This window comes from Falco naumanni, chromosome 1 (assembly GCF_017639655.2).
Source record: "Falco naumanni isolate bFalNau1 chromosome 1, bFalNau1.pat, whole genome shotgun sequence".
Lineage (NCBI taxonomy): Eukaryota > Metazoa > Chordata > Aves > Falconiformes > Falconidae > Falco > Falco naumanni.
The window spans coordinates 27,290,111-27,311,562 of NC_054054.1; the positions used below are offsets into that span (position 1 = coordinate 27,290,111).

At 41.2% G+C, this 21,452-nt stretch overlaps 2 protein-coding genes across 6 annotated transcripts; both read left to right on the forward strand.

Annotated features, from left to right (window-relative positions):
- The first annotated feature begins 168 nt into the window (after positions 1–168).
- Positions 169–8,422, forward strand: LOC121085146 (toll-like receptor 1). 3 transcript variants are annotated; one of them, XM_040587498.1, is made up of 3 exons: positions 169–776; positions 965–1,056; positions 6,333–8,422. In XM_040587498.1, the coding sequence occupies exon 3, from the start codon at positions 6,396–6,398 to the stop codon at positions 8,355–8,357; it is 1,962 nt and encodes a 653-aa protein (XP_040443432.1). In that variant the 5' UTR covers positions 169–776; positions 965–1,056; positions 6,333–6,395; the 3' UTR covers positions 8,358–8,422. The 3 variants fall into 3 exon arrangements, with proteins under 3 accessions (XP_040443432.1, XP_040443424.1, XP_040443415.1); XM_040587490.1 differs by lacking the exon at positions 965–1,056; XM_040587481.1 differs by lacking the exons at positions 169–776; positions 965–1,056 and adding an exon at positions 2,258–3,008.
- Positions 8,423–9,189: 767 nt separating this feature from the next.
- On the forward strand, positions 9,190–20,256 carry LOC121085133 (toll-like receptor 1). 3 transcript variants are annotated; one of them, XM_040587452.1, is made up of 3 exons: positions 9,190–13,479; positions 13,923–14,212; positions 16,686–20,256. In XM_040587452.1, exon 3 carries the CDS (start codon positions 16,775–16,777, stop codon positions 19,175–19,177), a length of 2,403 nt encoding a protein of 800 aa, XP_040443386.1. In that variant the 5' UTR covers positions 9,190–13,479; positions 13,923–14,212; positions 16,686–16,774; the 3' UTR covers positions 19,178–20,256. The 3 variants fall into 3 exon arrangements, with proteins under 3 accessions (XP_040443386.1, XP_040443397.1, XP_040443406.1); XM_040587463.1 differs by having other exon boundaries at positions 12,318–13,479; positions 17,951–20,256; XM_040587472.1 differs by lacking the exon at positions 13,923–14,212 and having other exon boundaries at positions 12,318–13,479; positions 17,951–20,256.
- The last annotated feature ends 1,196 nt before the right edge of the window (positions 20,257–21,452 follow it).

A 21,452-nucleotide genomic window follows, 5' to 3' on the forward strand; every position in this document is an offset into this window, starting at 1 on the left:
CTGTGGGACGCGGCAGCCCGCGGGCGGGGGGCGGCCTGCGGGGACCCGCCGGAAGCGCAGGCCGGGAGCGATAGGCGCGGGGGGAGCGGGGCGGCAGCAGGGTGCGTTGGCAACGCCGGTGTGAGAGCGGCCGTACCCAGGCGTTCTTAAGTACGAGTGGGTCCAGTCACTGAGGTGGCGCCACATTTTAATACTATTTTTCGTGTTTAAAAAGTTTAAGCCTTCCTCGGGGTGAGCTGCAGCTAAGCACCTACTGCAGTGTGGGGCTGTGGAATTAACGGAGATGGAGCTTTCCAGATGCCGCTTGCAGCGGCGCTGGTCTGTGTTTACAGGAAATGCCGCCAGAAGAACCCGGGGGGTGTGCGGGCACATTTCCAGTAACCAGTGTCAACGCTGGGCACCCACAGCCACGCCAGAAGCGCTTGGCTGAACAGGGCTGTTGCAGGCCCTTGCCCAACAGCCTCTGGTTGGTGTAATCCTTCACACCCTTTCCTCTTTTTGCCTCTTCATTTCACGGTGAAGCATGCCCTTTTACTGTGATAAAAGGCAGTTCCACGAGTCATCATAGCATCCCTGCTAGCACTAGCCTTCCTTTGCAGAAGAAAGAAATAGCTACTGTCGCCACAGGAAGCAAAATCACGCATGTGAGTCACCGAGGAGAGCTGCTATAGGAGGTCACAAAATACAGCCCCAGCTCTCTGAAGCATGCATCAAAAATACAGTCATGCTACGTGACTTACACCCTTCTCAGGCAAAAGTCTGAGTTTCCAATTAAGGTAGGCAGTAGCAGAACAAATGTTCGTATCATCATACAATGTTTATTTAGAAGGCATTTCTATGAGAATTTAAGTATCAGAGCGTGCTGGTAGTTCTAGCATCTTTTAGATTAATTTATTGAAGTTAAGATGTGTTTATTGAAAATGAAATCTAGAGTGGCCCTAAGGATTTTGCTTGTGTTTTTCAGTGGAGCTTGCAGAAGAGTAAGGGCAGTGTCTTAGGAGGAATCATGATGGATGAAGCTCTATAGCTGGAGATTGTTTTTCCCCATGATAGATGGTAATTTTGTCTGTAAAGTGGATCTAACACTGTTTTGCAGATTCTGTAGAAGGCCATGCATATTTTAGAGCTGCAAGACCGTATTCATCACTATTGTAATATGAAGTTATTGCTTCAGGATGAAATTAACATTATAAGTGAACAAACATGTATGTATCTCTATTGGGATAGAAGGATGCATTCATTTCCTAAGTTCTGAAATTACTTTCTTGAATTTAGCACTTGCGTTTTAAAATTTTCTTTCACTTTTAAGTAATTATTTTCCCTTGTATTGTCAGTATGGTGATACTGCAAATGGTTTTGAAATAAATGAGTGATAGAGATTGAATGCTGCTATGCATCTCAGGTTTCGCTGAAGTTTGTTACTACTCTAAGTTGAGTTGCCATCATCTTCCTAATGGGTTTCAGAAAAGATGTGGGTAAGTATAAAGAAAAGATGGGAGGAAACAACTACATTTGGTTACTTTTAACAAAACACGGAAGTATGCATAACATTTGAGGAATATGCTAATCTTCTTCCAGTGATTGCCCTGGTAAATCCAAGTGGTAAATATGAGGACTAATGGCATGCAATTAATGTTAATATGCTTATTTTGCTGTTGAACATATGCTCTATCTATTGTTATAACATATAAGCAGAACTGGAGAACTCAAAATCACAACAGTGGCCAGCTCATACTGTCACTTAATTGAAGATAGACACTTGAATAAGAGTCTTTAATTTACAGCAGTTATTACATGTTAACCAAACATACGTCTGGCTCTGTATTCATTAGAGTAATAGCTAGGTTATGTTCAAGCAGTTAAACTGTTATATTCTAAAACAGGAATGCATGTTTGGTGGAAGCAAGGTCTTACCTTAGGATTTTATCTCATCCTAAGGATGGATAGCAAAATCTTCCTAAGAGCAGGCAGTGGTGAGGTTTGTATATAACAGTATTACCAGTTGTCATTTGGAAATGAGCTGTGAATACTCTTGTCTGTATTGAACAGAAATGGAGAAGGAATCATAGAGTGCCACCATAAGGGTCATCAGCATAACAGCAGAGAATATGAGTTGACCGTATTCTGTTGCTTACTACGTGTCCCGTCTTTCCCTCCCTTTTTTGGATGACCTCTGAGAAATAAAATATAATGTATAGAATAAGCTTTAATGTGAAAAAGTAATTTTAAAGATTATTTCCTCTGCTTCCTGAATCATTGACATGTTAAATCCTGAATGCATTATGGTATGCTAACCCAGAAAGGTAGCACGGTAGTGTGGCAGTTCCGTATTTTGATCTCAGCTAAGATGGAATTTCTGACCAACATCGTACAGAAATAAAGAGAGATTGGTTTATGTCTTTGCCAGGATAATAATCCAAGTGTTTGAGCGTTCTGTACTGAAGTCGCTGCTCTGTTCCCATATCCACTATTTAACCCAATCACAATACTGCTGGAGCAGGAGAGAGATATTATTTTTCCATTCCCATTAAATAGAAATTAAAATAAGACAAAAGTACTTTTGTAAACCAGCCTTGATAAGGATGTGACAACTGAATTGGTATAGCTGAATGCAAAACAAAACATCAGAATAATGTGTATAGACTTAGACCATTATTAAGTTCAGAGAGGATGAATTTGCTCAGAAGAAGTACTTATATTAATTTGATGAAGACAGAAAGTTGGTAAAAAGATTAATTTTTCCCCTGCTTAATCTATTGCAAAGCATGAAAATATATAGTTCAATAAAAATTAAATAATGGAGGAATTACAGTAATGTCAGATGTGGAAAACACATCTGGAGGAAAGCAGATGCCATTTCATAAAATGTCAGTAGGTGGCACAAACATTTATATAAAGAATTTGGGCGTTCCTAAGTGTTGTTACACAGTAGGATAGAGTTACAGGAAGTTTTGGTTTTGGTTTCTCTTGAGTACATTTTCTGCTTTTTCAGAGACCAGGGATTTCTGGTGAGAAACTTTTCATTTTGGTGATTTTATCTGGTTGCTGGTTAGCTAAAACTGTTTTATATTCTGCATCTTATTTGATAACAAACCATGTTTCCCATAGGGGATTATTAGCAAGCGTGTGATGTACTGTCAAGTATATTGTTAAGAAATGAGAGTAAAGTTGCTTATGTTCAGGAAATTTATCTGAAGAAGCTGGCCAAATAGCAGTTCCTTTGTATTTGCACTACGTCCATAGTTATGGGGGTTGCAGTGATTTAATGGAAATAGTTTTTCTGCACTTCAGGAATGAGCCTAACTTGATATGTTTCATTCATTCGAAAGACATACTTTTAATGTTTGGGTTTTGTATTATGCCAATAATTTGCAAAGTGCATGCCTTAATCATGAACCATCACAGCTCAATGCATTCTGTATGTTTCTTATATGAAAGCTTAGTCAGTTTATACTGAGTTTATATTGGAAAAACTCCTTTAACACCTCAATTTTGATTTCTTCTCTTGCTCTTTAAACAACAGGACAATTTCTCATGATGGTCTTTATTTGCTTACCCTAATGGATTGCTTCTGTGCTTATATCTTGATAATGCTCTTTTTATCAAGTTTGAAGACTTGAGGATACTTCTGAATTAAAAGGGGTATGACTATGAAGGGTAATTTCTCCAGTGCTAGCCCCCAAATCATGGGTCATGTGTTACAACAGTTTTTAATTTTGTGGCTTCATAGCATATTCTAAAGAAAGTTTGAAGGTGCTTGTAAATAATTAGACTGAATGCCAGGATATAAGAATGAGAGAGAAGATTAAGCACATGTGGAAGAATCATATCCTTCTTTCACCTAGCCCCTGGATATTGCTGAAATTTTGTCCTAAGAAGAAATAATTATTTGGAGGTAGATTTTTCTTCCAGATTTCTCTTGAAGCTATATATTTTATTAGATTACATAAACATCAGTAGTGTTGCCCAAACACTTGGAAGAACAGGATAGAAGATGCTATCTATCTATCTATCTGTCTATCTAGATAAAAGATTATCTTTTCTTCTCTGCACATATGTGGTGAAAAATTATTAGATTGATTACTGCTTATGAAAAAGCCTTTGTCTTTAATTAGGGAACGCTTAACTTGGACAGTGTGCTCAGGGAGCTCAAAGACAACTTTAATGAGCGGGTGGTGTTTGTCTTGAGCCCCTGAACGAGCAAGATACGAGCAGGAATATCCAGACAACAAATATTGTGTGCAGCTGAGTCATGACAGTAACTCCACCATGCTCAGGTGTCTGGCCAGTGTCCCTGGCATGTGTGAACCTTACAAATCATGAAATAGCACACGCCTGCACATAGCCTAAATTTAAAAGTTTGCATACACTAGGTGCGTACACTTTTTTTTTTTTTTTTCCACTGAATATATTTTTCACTGGGCAAGCTCTGGGACCTGGCCAGAAGCCTCACCTATGGGTGGATGCACTGCGTAGGGATTTTCCCAGTTACCGAGAGAGACTTCTGCTGCAGCCAGCTGCAGCAGGGCTTCCCGGCTGAAGTGTGGGCCTGGGTGATGTTAAGGTGGTATTTGGTGATGTATCCTTTTCTTTGTCTCCGTAACACTTTGCAGTAATGATCAGGTGCTTCACTTCTATTGCTCTTTTATCATATTGTGCATAATAACTAGTACAGTTTCTTTTTATCATATCGCATGCTATTTTTTTTATAGTGTAATATAATAAACTGCATTTATTCTTATGTTTGATTTGGAATTTATTTTTGCTTGGTATCCGGTCAATCAGCAAAACAGCATGCCCAAATGCCTTTTGAGGGCTATGATGGTAAAGCTGCATGTAATTTTTACAAATGAAAATCTGGAAAAAAGCTGGAAAAGTTTTGCTGTATTGCCCCACTGTTTCTAGATGATTTCATGCATTCTTTACAAAAGAAGAAGTCAGTGGACTGTTTTATGTTGTACTGTTTATGTTATGTTGAGATTTCATAATACAGCTTGTGTTAGATCAAGGACAATGTACATATTAGATCCAGTAATGTAATTCTAAGCAAGCTTGTGGAATGGTTAATGGTGCAGAGGATGAAGTCCTTGAGGTTGTAGGTTTAGTCCAACAAATGACAGCTATTACTGTCTCTTTGCAGAGTCACTAGAAATATGAACTTACAGTTTAGCTATTTAAGTATCAAGGGAAAGCTGAAAGCCAGTGCAGTCATGAATAAGCACTACGGAAATCTTCAGACAACTACGATTTGAAAGTAATGGGAAGAAGAGGGGGGAAATGCACCAAGGAAACAAGATTTCAAAAATCTGGAAAACAACTCTAAATCAACATTTACACATATTAAAATGTTAGCTGAGTTCTTACTGGTTCCTCTTTCAGAGAGGTGTTCTGATGCATTTATGGCAATATCTAAAAGGAGTTTTAAGGCAGTATTCACAATGGCTGACTTAAAGTAAGACTGGCTACCCTAAACTACATTCAGAAAGGAGAAGTGTCCTCCATTAGGGAAAATCAAAGCAAATCCACGGTTATGATTTTTCTCAAAATTGTGTTTAAATAAGCCTCTCTTTCACAACAGAGACATTTGAGGTCAGTGTCCATAGATCAGGGCTAGATTTTGTGTACAGAGGTTCTACAACTGGTATTTTTTTGCGGCATGCAAATACTTTCAGTGTGCATTTGGTGCCCTCTGTGTACATCTAACAGATCAGACACAGGGACACCCCACTTTCAGAGTGGGGTCTAGATTCAGGAGATGCTTTAGCCCAGACAAGAAGCAAACTTTCCTATAGCATAAATATAGAACATCCTACCCCCTACCTCCATCACCCCAGTTAAAGTAAGCAGTAACGACCAATCTCAGCTACCTAAAGACATCCAACCTTTGATTCAGTCTCTTGAACTGTGTTTCCCTCCAAGTTTTATAGTCAAAAGTCCTTTAAATAAATGTCTCTGAGTCTAATCCTTCAAGAGAGAATCTGAGGAAAGGATCCATACTGGCCTCAAATACTGTTCTTTTGGATCAAAGTCATTACAGTTGTGGGAAGTCTTCATAACACATTGAATCACAGCAATGATTCTGTAAGTAAGCAGCAAATTTTGGTCACCTATGGAATCAGGCATGTTTTGTAAGGAACGGTTTCATTATATGTTAAGTACAGCATATTTGTCAAATAGATATTTCAGTGGTGTTCTCTGAGTAAAGAATGGCTCTCCCAAGTGATAAGAACTGCCTTCATTGCGTTTTGAGTCAAAGGGAGAGGTGAGAAATTGGAACCTTAAAAAAACAATCTCTGTGATACAATCTGTTTTTTGTGTTTCTTTTGCTACAGGATTAGAACAAAGATGGACAAATAAGAAAAGTATTGAGCGTATCCAAGGAACCAGAAACCAGTATGACAGAAAATACGAGATCCCTCAGAAACTTTTTTCTTTACAAGTGTTTGTTTGTATTAACTTTTTGGAACCATGTCAGCCTGTCTGTGGAAAACGAACTCTTTACATCTGTTTCTAACAATTTTCCAGAAGATAGCTATGACAATAAAATCAAGAGCCTGCTACTCCTGTACACAAACAGGCATCAGTCTGAAGCTAGTTTTGACTGGGTTGTGATACAAAATACTACAGAAAGCCTGTCCTTGTCAGAAATCACAAATGGCAATGTAAAAAAATTAATAGCTTTATTATCTAATTTCAGACAAGGATCCAGGTTACAAAATCTGACACTGACAAATGTGTCAGTGGACTGGAGTGCTCTTACTGATATTTTACAGACTGTATGGCACTCATCCATTGAATATTGCAATATTAATGGTATAACACAATTGTCGGAAATTGAAAGCTATGACTTTGACTATTCAGGTACATCTATGAAAGCATTGACAATGAAGAAAGTTTTAATCACAGATTTGTACTTCTCACAAGATAACCTATACAAAATATTTGCAAACATGAATATTGAAGCCTTGACAATAGCTGAATCAGAGATGATACATATGCTATGTCCTTTGTTTGACAGTCCCTTTAGATACTTAAATTTTTTGAAGAATGATTTAACAGATCTTCTTTTTCAAAAATGTGACAAATTAATTCAACTGGAGACATTAATATTGCAGAGCAATAAATTTGAGAGCCTCCTCAAGGTAAGCTTCATGACCAGCCACATGAAATCACTGAAATATCTGGACATGAGCAGCAACTTGCTGCGCCATGATGGAGCTGATGAGCAATGCCAGTGGGCTGAGTCTCTGTCAGAGTTGGACCTGTCCTCAAATCAATTGACGGATGCCGTCTTTGAGTGCTTGCCAGTCAACATCAAAAAACTTGACCTGCAAAACAATCAGATCGCCAGTGTTCCCAAGGGGATGGCTGAGCTGAAGTCCTTGAAAGAGCTGAACCTGGCATCGAACAGGCTGGCTGACCTGCCGGGGTGCAGTGGCTTCACATCCCTGGAGTTCCTGAATACAGAGATGAATTCGATCCTCACCCCATCTGCTGACTTCTTCCAGAGCTGCCCAAAGGTCAGGGAGCTACAAGCCGGGCACAACCCATTCCGGTGTTCCTGTGAACTTCAAGACTTTGTCCGTCTGGAGAGGCATTCTGGGGGGAAGCTGTTTGGCTGGCCGGCAGCGTACATGTGCGAGTACCCGGAAGACTTGCGAGGGACGCAGCTAAAGGACTTCCACCTGACTGAGCTGGCGTGCAACACGATGCTCTTGCTTGTGACAGCTCTGCTGCTAATGCTGCTGCTGGTGGCTGTCGTGGCCTTTCTGTGCATCTACCTGGATGTGCCGTGGTACCTGCGAATGACGTGGCAGTGGACGCAGACGAAGCGGAGAGCTTGGCACAGCCACCCCAAAGAGCAAGAGGCCATTCTGCAGTTCCATGCATTCATTTCCTACAGCGAGCGCGATTCATTGTGGGTGAAGAACGAGCTGATCCCAAACCTGGAGAAGGGGGAGGGCGGCGTACAGCTGTGCCAGCATGAGCGGAACTTTGTCCCCGGCAAGAGCATTGTGGAGAACATCATTAACTGCATTGAGAAGAGCTACAAGTCGATCTTTGTATTGTCTCCCAACTTTGTGCAGAGCGAGTGGTGTCACTATGAGCTCTACTTTGCCCATCACAAGTTATTCAGTGAGAATTCCAACAGCTTAATACTCATCTTGCTGGAGCCAATCCCTCCGTATATTATCCCTGCCAGGTATCACAAGCTGAAGGCTCTCATGGCAAAGCGAACCTACCTGGAGTGGCCGAAGGAGAGGAGCAAGCGTGCCCTTTTCTGGGCTAATCTGAGGGCATCTATTAGCTATAACCTGCCAATGGCTGATGCAGAGAGGTGTGGGGAAGCAGACTAAGAATCTTTCTAATGGAGTTTCTTCTGCTTTTTCTTAGTGAAGCAATAAATACTTTTTGATTTCCATTGGTTGTTCAATGTATTTAACTTTTTGTTACAGAACCTTGTTTCTACATAGTTGTCTGTGCTGCCTCCTAACTGCAGGCAAAATTCTTATCACCTTACAGGAAGTCTCTGGAGGTTGATAGAGATAGCAAATCATGCATGTGTTTGGATGTGGATTTTGAAATACAGCTTGAAATACTGCATTGAATTTTTCTCAGCAGAATAAAATCTGAAAAAGTTGGCATAGTCATGTGGAGAATGCTTGAGTTTCTGTAGAGTTTGCAGAGCTGCATTAATCACAAAGTTTAATCAACTCAGCCACAGGACCTCTTTTGCTGAAATTAATTTGTGAGAGAGAAGGTTATGCATCCTGAGAATGTCTAGAAGTCCAGAGCCTGAGATGGTTCCTGGGTAGTGTTTTCTTAGATTCAGTGAAGCTTAAAAGGCTAGGACCCAGATACAGGAGTCTATAAATATCCAGCACTGGTGGACATAAATGGGCATTCCACAAAGGAGGACTGAGTGAGGAAGGAAGGTTGGGGGTTTTTTTCTTTAAAAAGAAAAGAAAAATAAAAAGGAAAGATGAGCTCCTTCACCTTTTGGGGCTTATAGTTTGGCACTGTTGTGAGGGAGGAGTAGTGAATTGACAATCAGAGCTCTAATTCCCATCCTATGGTAGAGTCCTGGTACCATTTTGATCCTGAGACATACCTTTACCAAGGGGACTGAGAGGGTATCTGCAGTAACAGAACTGCCTTCATCATCATTGGCTATATCTTGAGAAACTTAACTTCCTAGATCATGCTATTTCTTTAGCTTTCTGGGTTTTTTCTTCTCAACTATACATCTTATTTTATGCTTATGATTAAAAGAATCTGTCCTTTTTAGCTGAAACAGTATCTTTTGCAGCACAGCTATAAGTTCCGATCAGAAAGGCAATAACCAGTAAGAGGCTGAAAGAATTTGCCAGGTCTTGTGACAGCAGGTAAGACCCTCTATTCATGGAGTCATAAAGACAAGCTATGTTTACAATATTTACTCTCCTTTATAGAAATACAGCAGACCTCTCTACCTGTACTTGTGCTGTTTTGGCTTCAAGAAAACATGGCTGGGCTCCAACAAACATTCACAGCTGCTGAAGTTGATCACAGCAAACTTTGTCTTTGCTGGCAGGAGGGGAGGTGTTTGCCATCTGGAATACCAGACTGATGACCAGCAAGCAGGAGGTGTATTTCATCATGAAGATGAGAGAAGGGATGTTAAGATGAAATCCTCATTTAGTAGAAAATGTTTGCATTTTACCTCATTCTTGTCTTCCATTGTTATTAACAAATTTTTTTTAATTCTTGGTGTTTTTTGCCTGTGGTCTAAGCAAACTGAGGTTTCCTGACTTGAAGTCTTGAACTGTGAGCAACTGTTTATGATTTGTAGGGGAAAGGTCAATTTAACACTTTTAGCTCTTTCATCCCACTTAGTCTCAAAATGAGTATAACACACCTCCTACAAAATTGCAGACATTTCATTCAGGACTGCAGAAACAAATGTTTTCTGTGCTTCCTCTTTCCCGTCCAACTAATGCTTCAGTGTATGACTCATTCAACCCTTAGAAAATGGAAGATGGAACCAACTTAGCTTGGTTTGCCTGTCGCTTTCACACAACTAGGGACAGCTGGTTTGTGACATGGTGGCTTGCTTGAAAATTTTCTTGAAGAGCCTCAGAGTTTTGTCAGTAGCCCTTGAAACTTCTGTAATACAGCTAAGTTCCCCCTGCTGTGTGTGAAGCTTTAAGAACCCATATGGCTTCTTCTGTTGGCTGGAGGACAGAGAAACCTTCTGAAAGTCAGAGTGCACCAGGAATCCTTCCTGTTACTCATGTGGGAGCACATACCTGTTTCCAGAAATTAATTCTTTCAGGAGTAGAAGGTTTTAGCAGGGGTTTGCTGGCCACTTCGGAAAGAACTTGGGAACTACGTGACCTCTGGCAATGTATCTGATATGATCATAAGCAGAAATATATAATTACAGGTTTCTGATATATGTCCAAAATCCTTGAGTGAATAATGTTGGGAAGAGAGGCTTGTAATGAGCATGGGGAGCAATTAAAACTTGTATTTTGGAATGAGAAGCACACACACTATTAGATTTTTGCCCAGGATATGTGCCAAATAATTGACAGAACAGCTACACATGCAATGAATTACCACATCTAGTTTCTCTGATTCCACAGGGAAAGAATGAGTTTCTCAAGTGATACATAGCAGAATATTTCAGTTGTTTTAGCCTCTGCCATACTGTGAACAGTTTCTATAAAACCAGTTTTAATTCACAAAGACATTTTTCCCATACGTGGGGCCACATGTAGTCTCACAGCCAATGTCAACCACTTTATCTGCACATTTTGGAAAGCAGCTACCCTTTCCTCTGCACCCTGGTGATAAGAGTCTGCAGCTGGTTCTGCACTGAAATCTGTAACTGCTAATTCACACCAGTTGTGAGGAAATGGGACTGTGTAAATGTATTCTGATGTCAGATATCAGAGCAGGTATCAGAGCAGATTCCTGGCATTTGACTAGTTATCTTGGTGACTAGCAGGAATGCTATTTGTGCGTACATAATAATATCAACATAGAAAACTGATAACATAGGGCTAAACACACGCCAAAACCTAGAAAATGTGCAGAATGAAGAGAAAATGTACATGGGTTTATGCATATTTAAGTGGTGTGTAGTATAAAAGAAACTGAACTGCAACAGATTGGGAGTCCTGATGCAACACGGGTTGCCCTGCTGAGAGCTTGGCTCTATTTTAGCTTTGAAAATGTTACAAAGCATCATCGCTGAAGTTCCACTGCAGAGGGTTAGAGCAGGGAAAGGCACATGAGGGAAAAGAATAGGACTCTGTGGGAGGTGAGGCATTCTGCTGAGAGGAAGGTTCAAAACCTCTGTGAAACGCATGTTTTCACTTAGGGCTTCAGTTTAGCTGGTTTTTCTTTCAGAAACATTTATGGAGATTGACTAGAATGCTCATTTGTAGATACTGCTTGGTCAAGAGGAAGCAGTACTGATAAACCAATAAATGAGAAAGTTCTGTGTTCTGCAAGGTGGGTTTGTGTTACCAGTTTGATTTCCACAGCTTTGATCCTTGTGTCTGTTTATGCGTAAAGTAAGTTCCCTTCTGCAGTTCCAGCTGGAGAAGTTCTTTACACCTTTGGGCACAGTGTTGGTCCTGAATAGATTCTGATACCCTGCCAAGTTGTAGCTGCAGTTCTTCTCTGGGTAAGTAATCACAACATATAGACAGAAATGTGAAATGTGCCTTGGGGAAAGGCTGTTTGTGAAGACAGGTGCTCATTGATAGAATCAGCTGCAAAAAAACCCAGCAGTATCAGCTTCAGAAATGGAACAAGGTATCTGCATGAGTGTATGTATGCTGACTGTGGAAAGGATGGTATTTAGCTGGTACATTTCAGGATGCATGAGCAGAAATACACTGCTTTTTAGGTTTTGCCTATCATGCAAAATGACTTAGTGAACTGAAACGAGCCCCAAACAAAGCTTTTCTGAATTGGTTAGTAAAAATAACATAATGCAATGTTCCTGATGATTTAACAGAGGTATTCAGAAGTATCAGTTTTATTTTAACCAGTTGCAAATTTTTCTTTATGGCAAACTGTTTATTTGAATGTATTTTAAAGTCTCATAAAGAAGAGTGGTAAGTAAAGGCGTAGATACTTCTGCTTTTTATGGCTGTTTGCACTGGAGTCAGCTCTGATGAAAGCTGGTGGTGTATTTGATTTTGTCCATGCAGCGATGTTTTTTCACAGATTATATTGGAAGTAAAACTGCCACTGGCTTGCATAAATATGGTATTATTGTTCTGTCAACAAGTGCCTTAGCCTATTCATTTTGAAATGAAATGAAAAAAGAAAAAGGAAAATTTTCTTTCAGCAAAGCAAAGGGCTAAGTTCTTCCTTACAAAAGTAAAAAGATAACGGCAAAAAGTAAAGTTTCAAAGGAATCTAATGCAAGCTTGAAGTGTAACTGGCACTGGTATCTAGAATAAACTTTCATACTTCTCAGCTTCTTTAGCTGAAACCCTTCTTGTCTTCAACTCTTCTCCAAGGCACTGTTTTATGGGGTGGAGTAAGCTCTAGACTGAGTCCAGAATGGACCCAGGTGCCTCATCTTCCCCTAGATTGCTCATACCTGAAGAATTCATTACATACTTCATGAATTTAATCTTAAAATTAATTCCAATTAAATAAATCTTCATTCATTTATTCATCTCTGCTTCTTTCTTCTCTGCTAATTAATCTTACTGAAGCATGTTGTGTTAGTTTGGAGGCTTATGGGAGTGAGGTGTTGGTTTTGGTTATTTACATCTGCCCTTGCCATGCACTTGCTCTTTGCTCTGTTGATTTGGTCCCTAAGCTCATGCTCCTGTTCAAAACGCTAATTGAATGGCTGCTTTATTGGATTCCTCCATTCCCAGATTGCCATCCGTCAATGTGCTACATTAATTAGTCTGCTTGGTGAGAAAAATACATGAGTGGGGCAGAGCTCTGCAAGAGGTTTTGATATGAAGAGAAGTTGGCAGTGAGGGTTCTGCTTCCTCTTTTCTGAGCAGAAGAGAAAATGCAGTTGACAAATTTCTAGAACATCTGTGTAACCATCAGAAGCAGAAGTGAAATTAGAAATGCAGAATTATTTAAGCAGTCTTGCCTTGGTGAGTATTCTGTACTGCAGATAGGTTTATTTCCTCCTAAACCATACCGTTATGTAAATATCACAGAAGTAAATACATTTTGAGTCCAGAATGTTAAAAAGTTCCTTTCATTGTGCTCTTAATACCTGTGATGTAGGAAAATGTCAATAATTCTTAGAATTTTATAGCCTATATAATAAAACCTGGTTCTTTCTAATTCCTGAGGTAGTAATTATTAAGGAGTTAGCATCTTGTGTGAGATTTCCCTAGCTTGAACATTTCATATGTTTGAAATTCTTTTGAGGATGTTAACCAAGTATGCAGAGGACTTTTGCTGGCTCTTCACTCAAGAGATGGATTCCACACACAAAAGGTGGGTTATATTTGCTTCATTGTTTACATTTTTTTTCTTTTTGTTATACATGTTTTGGACTCCATCAAATCTCGGGTGCTGGTGTTTCATCACTGTTGTAATATATTCTTGCATTTTGAAATTTCAGTGGAAATGCTCATCTGTATGTTGACTTTCAGCAAAGAAGAAAGGGAAAAAAACATTTAGTATGGCAGTTTTCATTCTTAGCCAACTCTTAATACCGTCATAAAATAGTGTTGGAGGGATACCGTTGTTCCTTAATATTGCTTTGCTAGAGAGATCTGCTTTATTCTTTGACTGTGGCACTCTTCAGTGCTATACAGTGTGGATCATACCTTGTGTGATGCACCTGCAGTGTATAGCATAGCATGCAGAGTAAATTAAAACTCATCTGGCAATGGAGCATGGACTGAGAATATCTTTCCGGTTTTGTTTTCCTTCAGAATATTTCTTGTTTTGTTCCTGATGTCCCTTTTGCCCAGGGGGAAGTTCCTCCAGATAGTTCCAGATAAAAGTTTATTTGATTCAAGAGCTTCTCTACCATCTTGGACTCTGAAGAACAGGGTCAACTGCTTTTTGAAGGAAGCTGGGTCAGATTTCTTTGTCTTGGTTCTTCTTGTGGGTGACACTGTACTTTGACCATCTATCCCAGCTTCATTTCTATCCTGTGCTCAGACACCCTAGCACAACTTTCTGAAGACAGGATTTGACCTCTCAACTGGATTCTATTGAGGTAGAAATTTATACTTTACTAATTTATTCTTTTATTGCTTTTGGTGATATGACACATTTTTTTGCTTTATTGAATTGAAAGAAAACTTGACTAAGCTTGTTAGGAGACTTGGAGGGGCAGGGATGAGTTTTGAAATCAGTCCATCAAATTATTAGGACTAAGACAACTTACAACTTATAACTGAAAAAAATAGGGGTTTGGGGTTTATTTAACAAAAGATTACACAATTTTAAAACTTCGGGTGTTTTACAGGAAAAAAACCTGGAGATGTCTGTTTTCTGAAATGGTTTATGAGTTGCTCATCTTCAGGTTGTCTGTGTGTTGTATTTAATGCTTGACCAGAGAGTAGTGCCCAGGTCATCTTTTTTTATGATAGAACTGATGCCTCTCCAAATCTATGTAAGCTATTGATAGACATGTCCAGATATTAATTCTGCTGGACCATTTTCCATATCCACAAATTCTTTCCCTTCCTGGATTTCTTGATCCTTAGACCTAGACTTACTGTCCCTCATCATTTCTAGAGAGGTTCTTTGTCAAGTTGGAACTGTGGGATAACTTGGAAAATGTTAGAAGTTTCCTAGGACACCTAGGAAATCCCAGAGTCTTTGGAAGTGTCAAGTGGGGTTTTTTTCAGATTTTTGGTACCACTGCTTCATATGTAGTGTCTGATTATGCTGTGGTTTTCCTGTTAACATGCTTTCAGCCAGGTCGGCAATACAATATTCATGAGTGTGGTGGGTTGACTCTGGCTGGACACCAAATGCCCACCAAGTCACTCATCAATCCCCTCCTCATCGGGACAGGGGAGAAAAAGCATAACAAAAGGCTCATGGGTTGAGATAAGGACATGGAGAGATAAAGACAAATTACTGTCATGGACAAAACAGACTCAACTTGGGGGAACTGGTTTAATTTATTACCAGTCAAATCAGAGTAAGATAATGAGAAATGAAACCAAATCTTAAAAACATTTTCCCTTCACACCTCCCTTCTTCCTGGGCTCAACTTCACTCCCAATTTTCTCTCCCTCTTCCCTGCCAGCAGCGCAGGGGGATGGAGAATGAGGATTACAGTCAGTTCATCACAAGTTGTTTCTGCTGCTCCTTCCTCCGCGGGAGGAGGGCTCCTCACACTCTTCCCCTGCTCCAGCATGGGGTCCCTTCCACAGTTCTCCATGAACTTCTCCGATGTGAGTCCCTCCCACAGGCTGCAGTTCTTCACACACTGCTCCAGTGTGGATCCTTTCTATTGGGTGCAGTCCTTCAAGAATGCACTGCTCCTGTGTGGATCCCCTGTGGGGTCACAAGTCCTGCCAGCAACGCTGCTCCAGCCTGGGCTTCTCTCTCCATGGGGCCACAGGTCCTGCCAGGAGCCTGCTCCAGCACGGGCTTCCCACCGTGTCGCAGCCTGCTTCAGGTACCCACCTGCTCTGGGGTGGGTCCCTCCCCGGGCTGCAGGTGGGGATCTGCTCCACCGTTAGCCTCCATGGGCTGAGGGGCACAGCCTGCCCTGCCGTGGGCTTCACCATGGGCTGCCGGGGAATCTCCGCTCCAGTGCCTGGAGCATCTTCTCCTCTTTCACTGACCTTGGTGTCTGCAGAGCTGTTGCTCTCACACATTCTCACCCCTCTCTGGTTGCAGTTGCACAGGGTGGGTTTTTTTCACCTTCTTAAATATGCTGTCCCAGAGGTGCTACCACTGTCACCAATGGGCTTAGCCTTGGCCAGCAGCGGGTCCATCTTGGAGCACTGGCACTGGCTCCATCGAACACAGGGGAAGCTTCTGGCAGCTTCTCACAGAGGCCACCCCTGTAGCCCTCCTGCTACCAAAGCCTTCCCACATAAACCCGGCACAATAGGACAGTATAATTCCTCCTCAAGATTCTTGGCTTAATGAAAACATGGACCTCTCTGTCTGTGCTCTAGCAAAGACAAAGCTGATCAGCTTCTCTGATTGGCTGACCCTAAGGGGGTGCATGGCCATGTCATGGGCCTTTGGGGTGTGAAGAGGAATATCCTTTGGATCTTCTTAATGAAGAGGTTGCTTTTGCACCAGTTCCTGTGAGGGTCCATGGGACTTTTTGAGTGCTGTCCCCAAATGTATGTGGACGTGAGGAAAGAGCAGATGGGAAGCTTGTTGTGTTCTCCTTTACTCCAAAATGCATTGATGTCTGTTTGTACCGGTTTTGTATTTTTCAAGATTGTTGAGAAATTTGAATTTCTTAACATCTCTGTGTTTTAACATACTGCTGATTTTGTTCCTCCCATTATAAAGTAATTAATTTCCACTTAACTGAGATGATAATTGGAATTAAAGAATGGAAGTGAGGATGATTGATAAGAACTTAGAACAAGAGTATGTAAAAATAAAATTTTTATTACATAAATTTTGTATTGAATTTTATTTTAGCAATAAATCCAAATTCAACAGTTCAACAATTCCAGCAAATTCCATGTGTTTTCTTTTCATAGGACTGAACGCATCACTGAGACATATTGAATAGAAAACAAAGATATGCTGCTGTGTTTCTGTAAAAGAACAAGATAAACCTGAAAGCATAATGAGACCACTTACAAATATTTATGTCTTCGCTTGTGTCTTCACATTCACACTATGGAATAATATCCAGCCAACTGTGGAAGATGAATTTATTGCAAATTATTCAAGCAGTTTGCTAACTAATGTTCCAAAAAACATTCCAGTCCATACTTATGTATTAGATTTATCACATAATATGATCTCTGGACTTAGTATCTCAGAATTTATTTCTCTTTCTGACCTTCAAGTATTAAATCTTTCTCATAATCTAATTACAGAGCTTGACTTCAGTGTCTTCGTTTTTAATGAAGATTTAGAATACTTAGATTTATCTCATAATAACATTTTGAAAGTTTACTGTCAAACTCTTGCATGTCTTAGACATTTAGATCTTTCTTTCAATAAGTTTACTGCCCTGCCCATCTGCCAGGAATTAGGGAACATGTTTCGTTTAGAGTACCTAGGATTAAGTGCCACAATGATACAAAGGTCAGGCTTCAGGTATATCATACATTTACAGCTGCATACTGTCTTCCTTACCTTAGAATACTTTTCTCTGTATGAACCTCAGAGTCTGATGGCCTTGAATACAAGGAGCCTCCACATTGTTTTTGCAGCAAACCAAAACTTCAGTTTTCCCCTCTTGTACGACGGAATGAGCACTTCAGAAAACTTACAGATAGTTAACTTAAGATACACCTTGAGCTACAAAGATTTTCCCCCTCCTTCTTTAATGCTTCTGAAGAAAATCAAGACAACAGCTCTCACGCTTGACACTGTGGACTTACAGTGGGCTATCATTTTGCAAATTTTCCTGCTTATTTGGCATTCACATGTGGAGCATTTGACTGTAAGAAATCTGACTTTTCGAGGACCACTGGTGGACCTGACTGAATATGAATTTCTAGCCTTATTAAGCTCTGTGGAACAATTAATCTCTTTGGGTGACTCCATGAAAGTGCTAACTTTGGAGCATGTTCGTAATAAGCTTTATTATTTCAACCAGGAGATTTTATACAGACAGTTTTCGGAGATGAATATTGCCAGTTTGACAATATATGATGCATATATGCCACACATGCTTTGCCCCAATAGAACAAGCTCATTTCAGTATTTAAATTTTTCTCACAACGCCCTGACAGATGAATTGTTCCAGAATTGTGGCACACTAACAGTTCTGAAATCACTTATTTTGCAGAGGAATAAATTTGAGAGCCTCCTCAAGGTAAGCTTCATGACCAGCCACATGAAATCACTGAAATATCTGGACATGAGCAGCAACTTGCTGCGCCATGATGGAGCTGATGAGCAATGCCAGTGGGCTGAGTCTCTGTCAGAGTTGGACCTGTCCTCAAATCAATTGACGGATGCCGTCTTTGAGTGCTTGCCAGTCAACATCAAAAAACTTGACCTGCAAAACAATCAGATCGCCAGTGTTCCCAAGGGGATGGCTGAGCTGAAGTCCTTGAAAGAGCTGAACCTGGCATCGAACAGGCTGGCTGACCTGCCGGGGTGCAGTGGCTTCACATCCCTGGAGTTCCTGAATACAGAGATGAATTCGATCCTCACCCCATCTGCTGACTTCTTCCAGAGCTGCCCAAAGGTCAGGGAGCTACAAGCCGGGCACAACCCATTCCGGTGTTCCTGTGAACTTCAAGACTTTGTCCGTCTGGAGAGGCATTCTGGGGGGAAGCTGTTTGGCTGGCCGGCAGCGTACATGTGCGAGTACCCGGAAGACTTGCGAGGGACGCAGCTAAAGGACTTCCACCTGACTGAGCTGGCGTGCAACACGATGCTCTTGCTTGTGACAGCTCTGCTGCTAATGCTGCTGCTGGTGGCTGTCGTGGCCCTTCTGTGCATCTACCTGGATGTGCCGTGGTACCTGCGAATGACGTGGCAGTGGACGCAGACGAAGCGGAGAGCTTGGCACAGCCACCCCAAAGAGCAAGAGGCCATTCTGCAGTTCCATGCATTCATTTCCTACAGCGAGCGCGATTCATTGTGGGTGAAGAACGAGCTGATCCCAAACCTGGAGAAGGGGGAGGGCGGCGTACAGCTGTGCCAGCATGAGCGGAACTTTGTCCCCGGCAAGAGCATTGTGGAGAACATCATTAACTGCATTGAGAAGAGCTACAAGTCGATCTTTGTGTTGTCTCCCAACTTTGTGCAGAGTGAGTGGTGTCACTATGAGCTCTACTTTGCCCATCACAAGTTATTCAGTGAGAATTCCAACAGCTTAATACTCATCTTGCTGGAGCCAATCCCTCCGTATATTATCCCTGCCAGGTATCACAAGCTGAAGGCTCTCATGGCAAAGCGAACCTACCTGGAGTGGCCGAAGGAGAGGAGCAAGCGTGCCCTTTTCTGGGCTAATCTGAGGGCAGCTATTAGCTATAACCTGCCAATGGCTGATGCAAATGAGTAGCAGAGTGATGTTACTTCTACTAGTAGTGTGAGTCAGTATGTGAATAACTGTGACCTGACTGTCTTGCATTAAACTGTTAATCAATTTTTTATAGTTTTTTACATTATTCCTATTTTGTAGCGAAATATAACTGTGACACATACAGAAATTGCTATTGCTTATTCTAGTTGTGAAGGTAGTCAGAAGTCTTCTGTAGTTGCCCATCATCAACGAAGAGAAAGAGAGAGGAATTTTCATAGTGATTTCATTTATTTTTGTACACTTGAGCTGCATTTATTTCAAACTTTTCCCATTGAAAGCCATCTTTGAAAGTAATATAAATAGTGGTTGTTCAATGTCATCAGGACTGTCAAGGTATGCATTTATTTTTTGTTCTGACATGGAAGTTGTGGGGTTAAGGTGATAGATATCTGCTTCACTGGCTTTAATCAATTAATATAAAGAAGAAGAAAACTCTTGCTCAAATCCCTCCCTGTACATTGGTATAGCATATGTCAAGCATACAGTATACCTGCACTGTTCAGCCTGTTTTCCTTTCCTGGAAGTCTTTCCCTTCATCACGGACAGAGACTTTCCTGGGTAAGAGCTGAAAGTTGGAGCCATTAATCCCTGTTTAATATTCTTCTTCCTTTATTGTACTACACATTCCCACTTGCCTAGATTTACCTACCAAGTCATGATTGCATAGAATTCACTATTTGTTGTCTTCAAAATAATAGTTACTATCTGCATTTATGAAATTTCTATAGCATTATAATATTGCTGCTTTCTGCTATGATTATATCAAGCTATACTGGGTTACTTGTTTTTCCTGTTTTTTAAAAGATAGAAGCTTGATGTTTGGAAGTGAAACCCTTTTCATCTCCAGGCTCTCATTGGTCTCTATTACCTTGTGCTTTTAAATAGCAGGTGCTGAGGGTCATCATGCAGGTGAGAAAGGAGCAATTTTCATTGGGAAATAACTTCTCTTCTAAAATCAAACCAATTAATGGTATTTGTTGATAGGAGACATCTAATAATTTGCTGTATTGGGGTTTAATTTGACAATCCAATAAACCTCTCGTTTTTTTTATCTGTTATATTTCCTGGTGTCATTTCACTGGAGGTGTGGTGTTGTGTAATTATACTTATGGCTTAATGGAAATGCAAAGCCCTCTGATCACAGCCATGAGCGGCATGAGAGGGGAGCAAGCCAGTGAGAGGATGTGATCCTTAACACTCACTGGTGTGGCTGACTGAGCACCTGCCAGGTGTGTGTGGTGGTAGCTAGATGAAGCAGTGGATAGGAAGCTATGGGAGAGCTTTCTGGTGTCTAGAGGTGCTGAGACACCACTCTGCACCCACCTACCAGCTCAGGTTAACTGGGCATTGCAGTAGGATACAAGGTGCCTGACTGTTAATGTAGAGCTTTGGAAAGAACGGCTAAAAATCTCTATTAAGTCTTAATTTCAGGGGAAGGGAAGTTGGCTACTGACTTCTGTGATAACACATAACAGATCTCCCCCTTCCCAAAGCCTGGGCCAAGATTTCTTTGTGTACCTTAAAAAGGGATGCTAAACCCTCAGTACTTCAGTGGGAGCTGGTGGATGCAGCGTGCTTGAAAAGCAGGTTATTTATGAGGGGAGAAGGTCAGAGACACATTGGAGCTTAGCACAGTGCAGGAGTTCGAGTCAGAAATTCTTTACTCTACCCTGAGAGTCACTTGTGCTTCGTAGCCAGGTTGGATGGAACTTTGAACAACCTGGTCTAGTGGGAGTTGTCCCTGCCCACAGCAGGGTGTCAGAACTGGATGATCTTTAAGGTCCATTCCAGCCCAAACCATTCTATGATTCTGTGATTCATGGCAACCCAACACAGCAGCCAGGGGCACTGGGCACTATGGGGCACTGCTGAAAGTGCATTGCAAACCTCGTGTGCCAGCCAGCCAGTGACAGCAGGCTGCAAGCTGCTTTCCATGGAAGTAGTGATGTTAAACCTGGGGCTGCAGCCTGAATGCACCGCTGGAGCTGCAACATTTCCTTCTTAACAGGTTTTTCCTAGCTGTACAGCATCCCTCTGGGTGCAGGTTCTTTACTTCCTCCGTAACACTGCTGTCTGATCTTAGGCAAGTACTGGGCTAAGCTTCAGTGGCTTCTTTCTTTCAGCTACAGCCAGAATTACATCTGTCTGTAAATTAAGGCTTGCGTGCTACACAGCTCTCAGGTACGTGAGGCAGTGTGCAGTTGCCAAGGCCAGTGCACATTAAGCTGGTTGGAAGTTTTGTAGCATTTATGTC

What these genes read in the sequence shown, in the direction of transcription:
- LOC121085146 (XM_040587498.1), top strand. Translation starts at nt 6,396, where the DNA reads ATGACAGAAAATACGAGATCCCTCAGAAACTTTTTTCTTTACAAGTGT.
- LOC121085133 (XM_040587452.1), top strand. Translation starts at nt 16,775, where the DNA reads ATGAGACCACTTACAAATATTTATGTCTTCGCTTGTGTCTTCACATTC.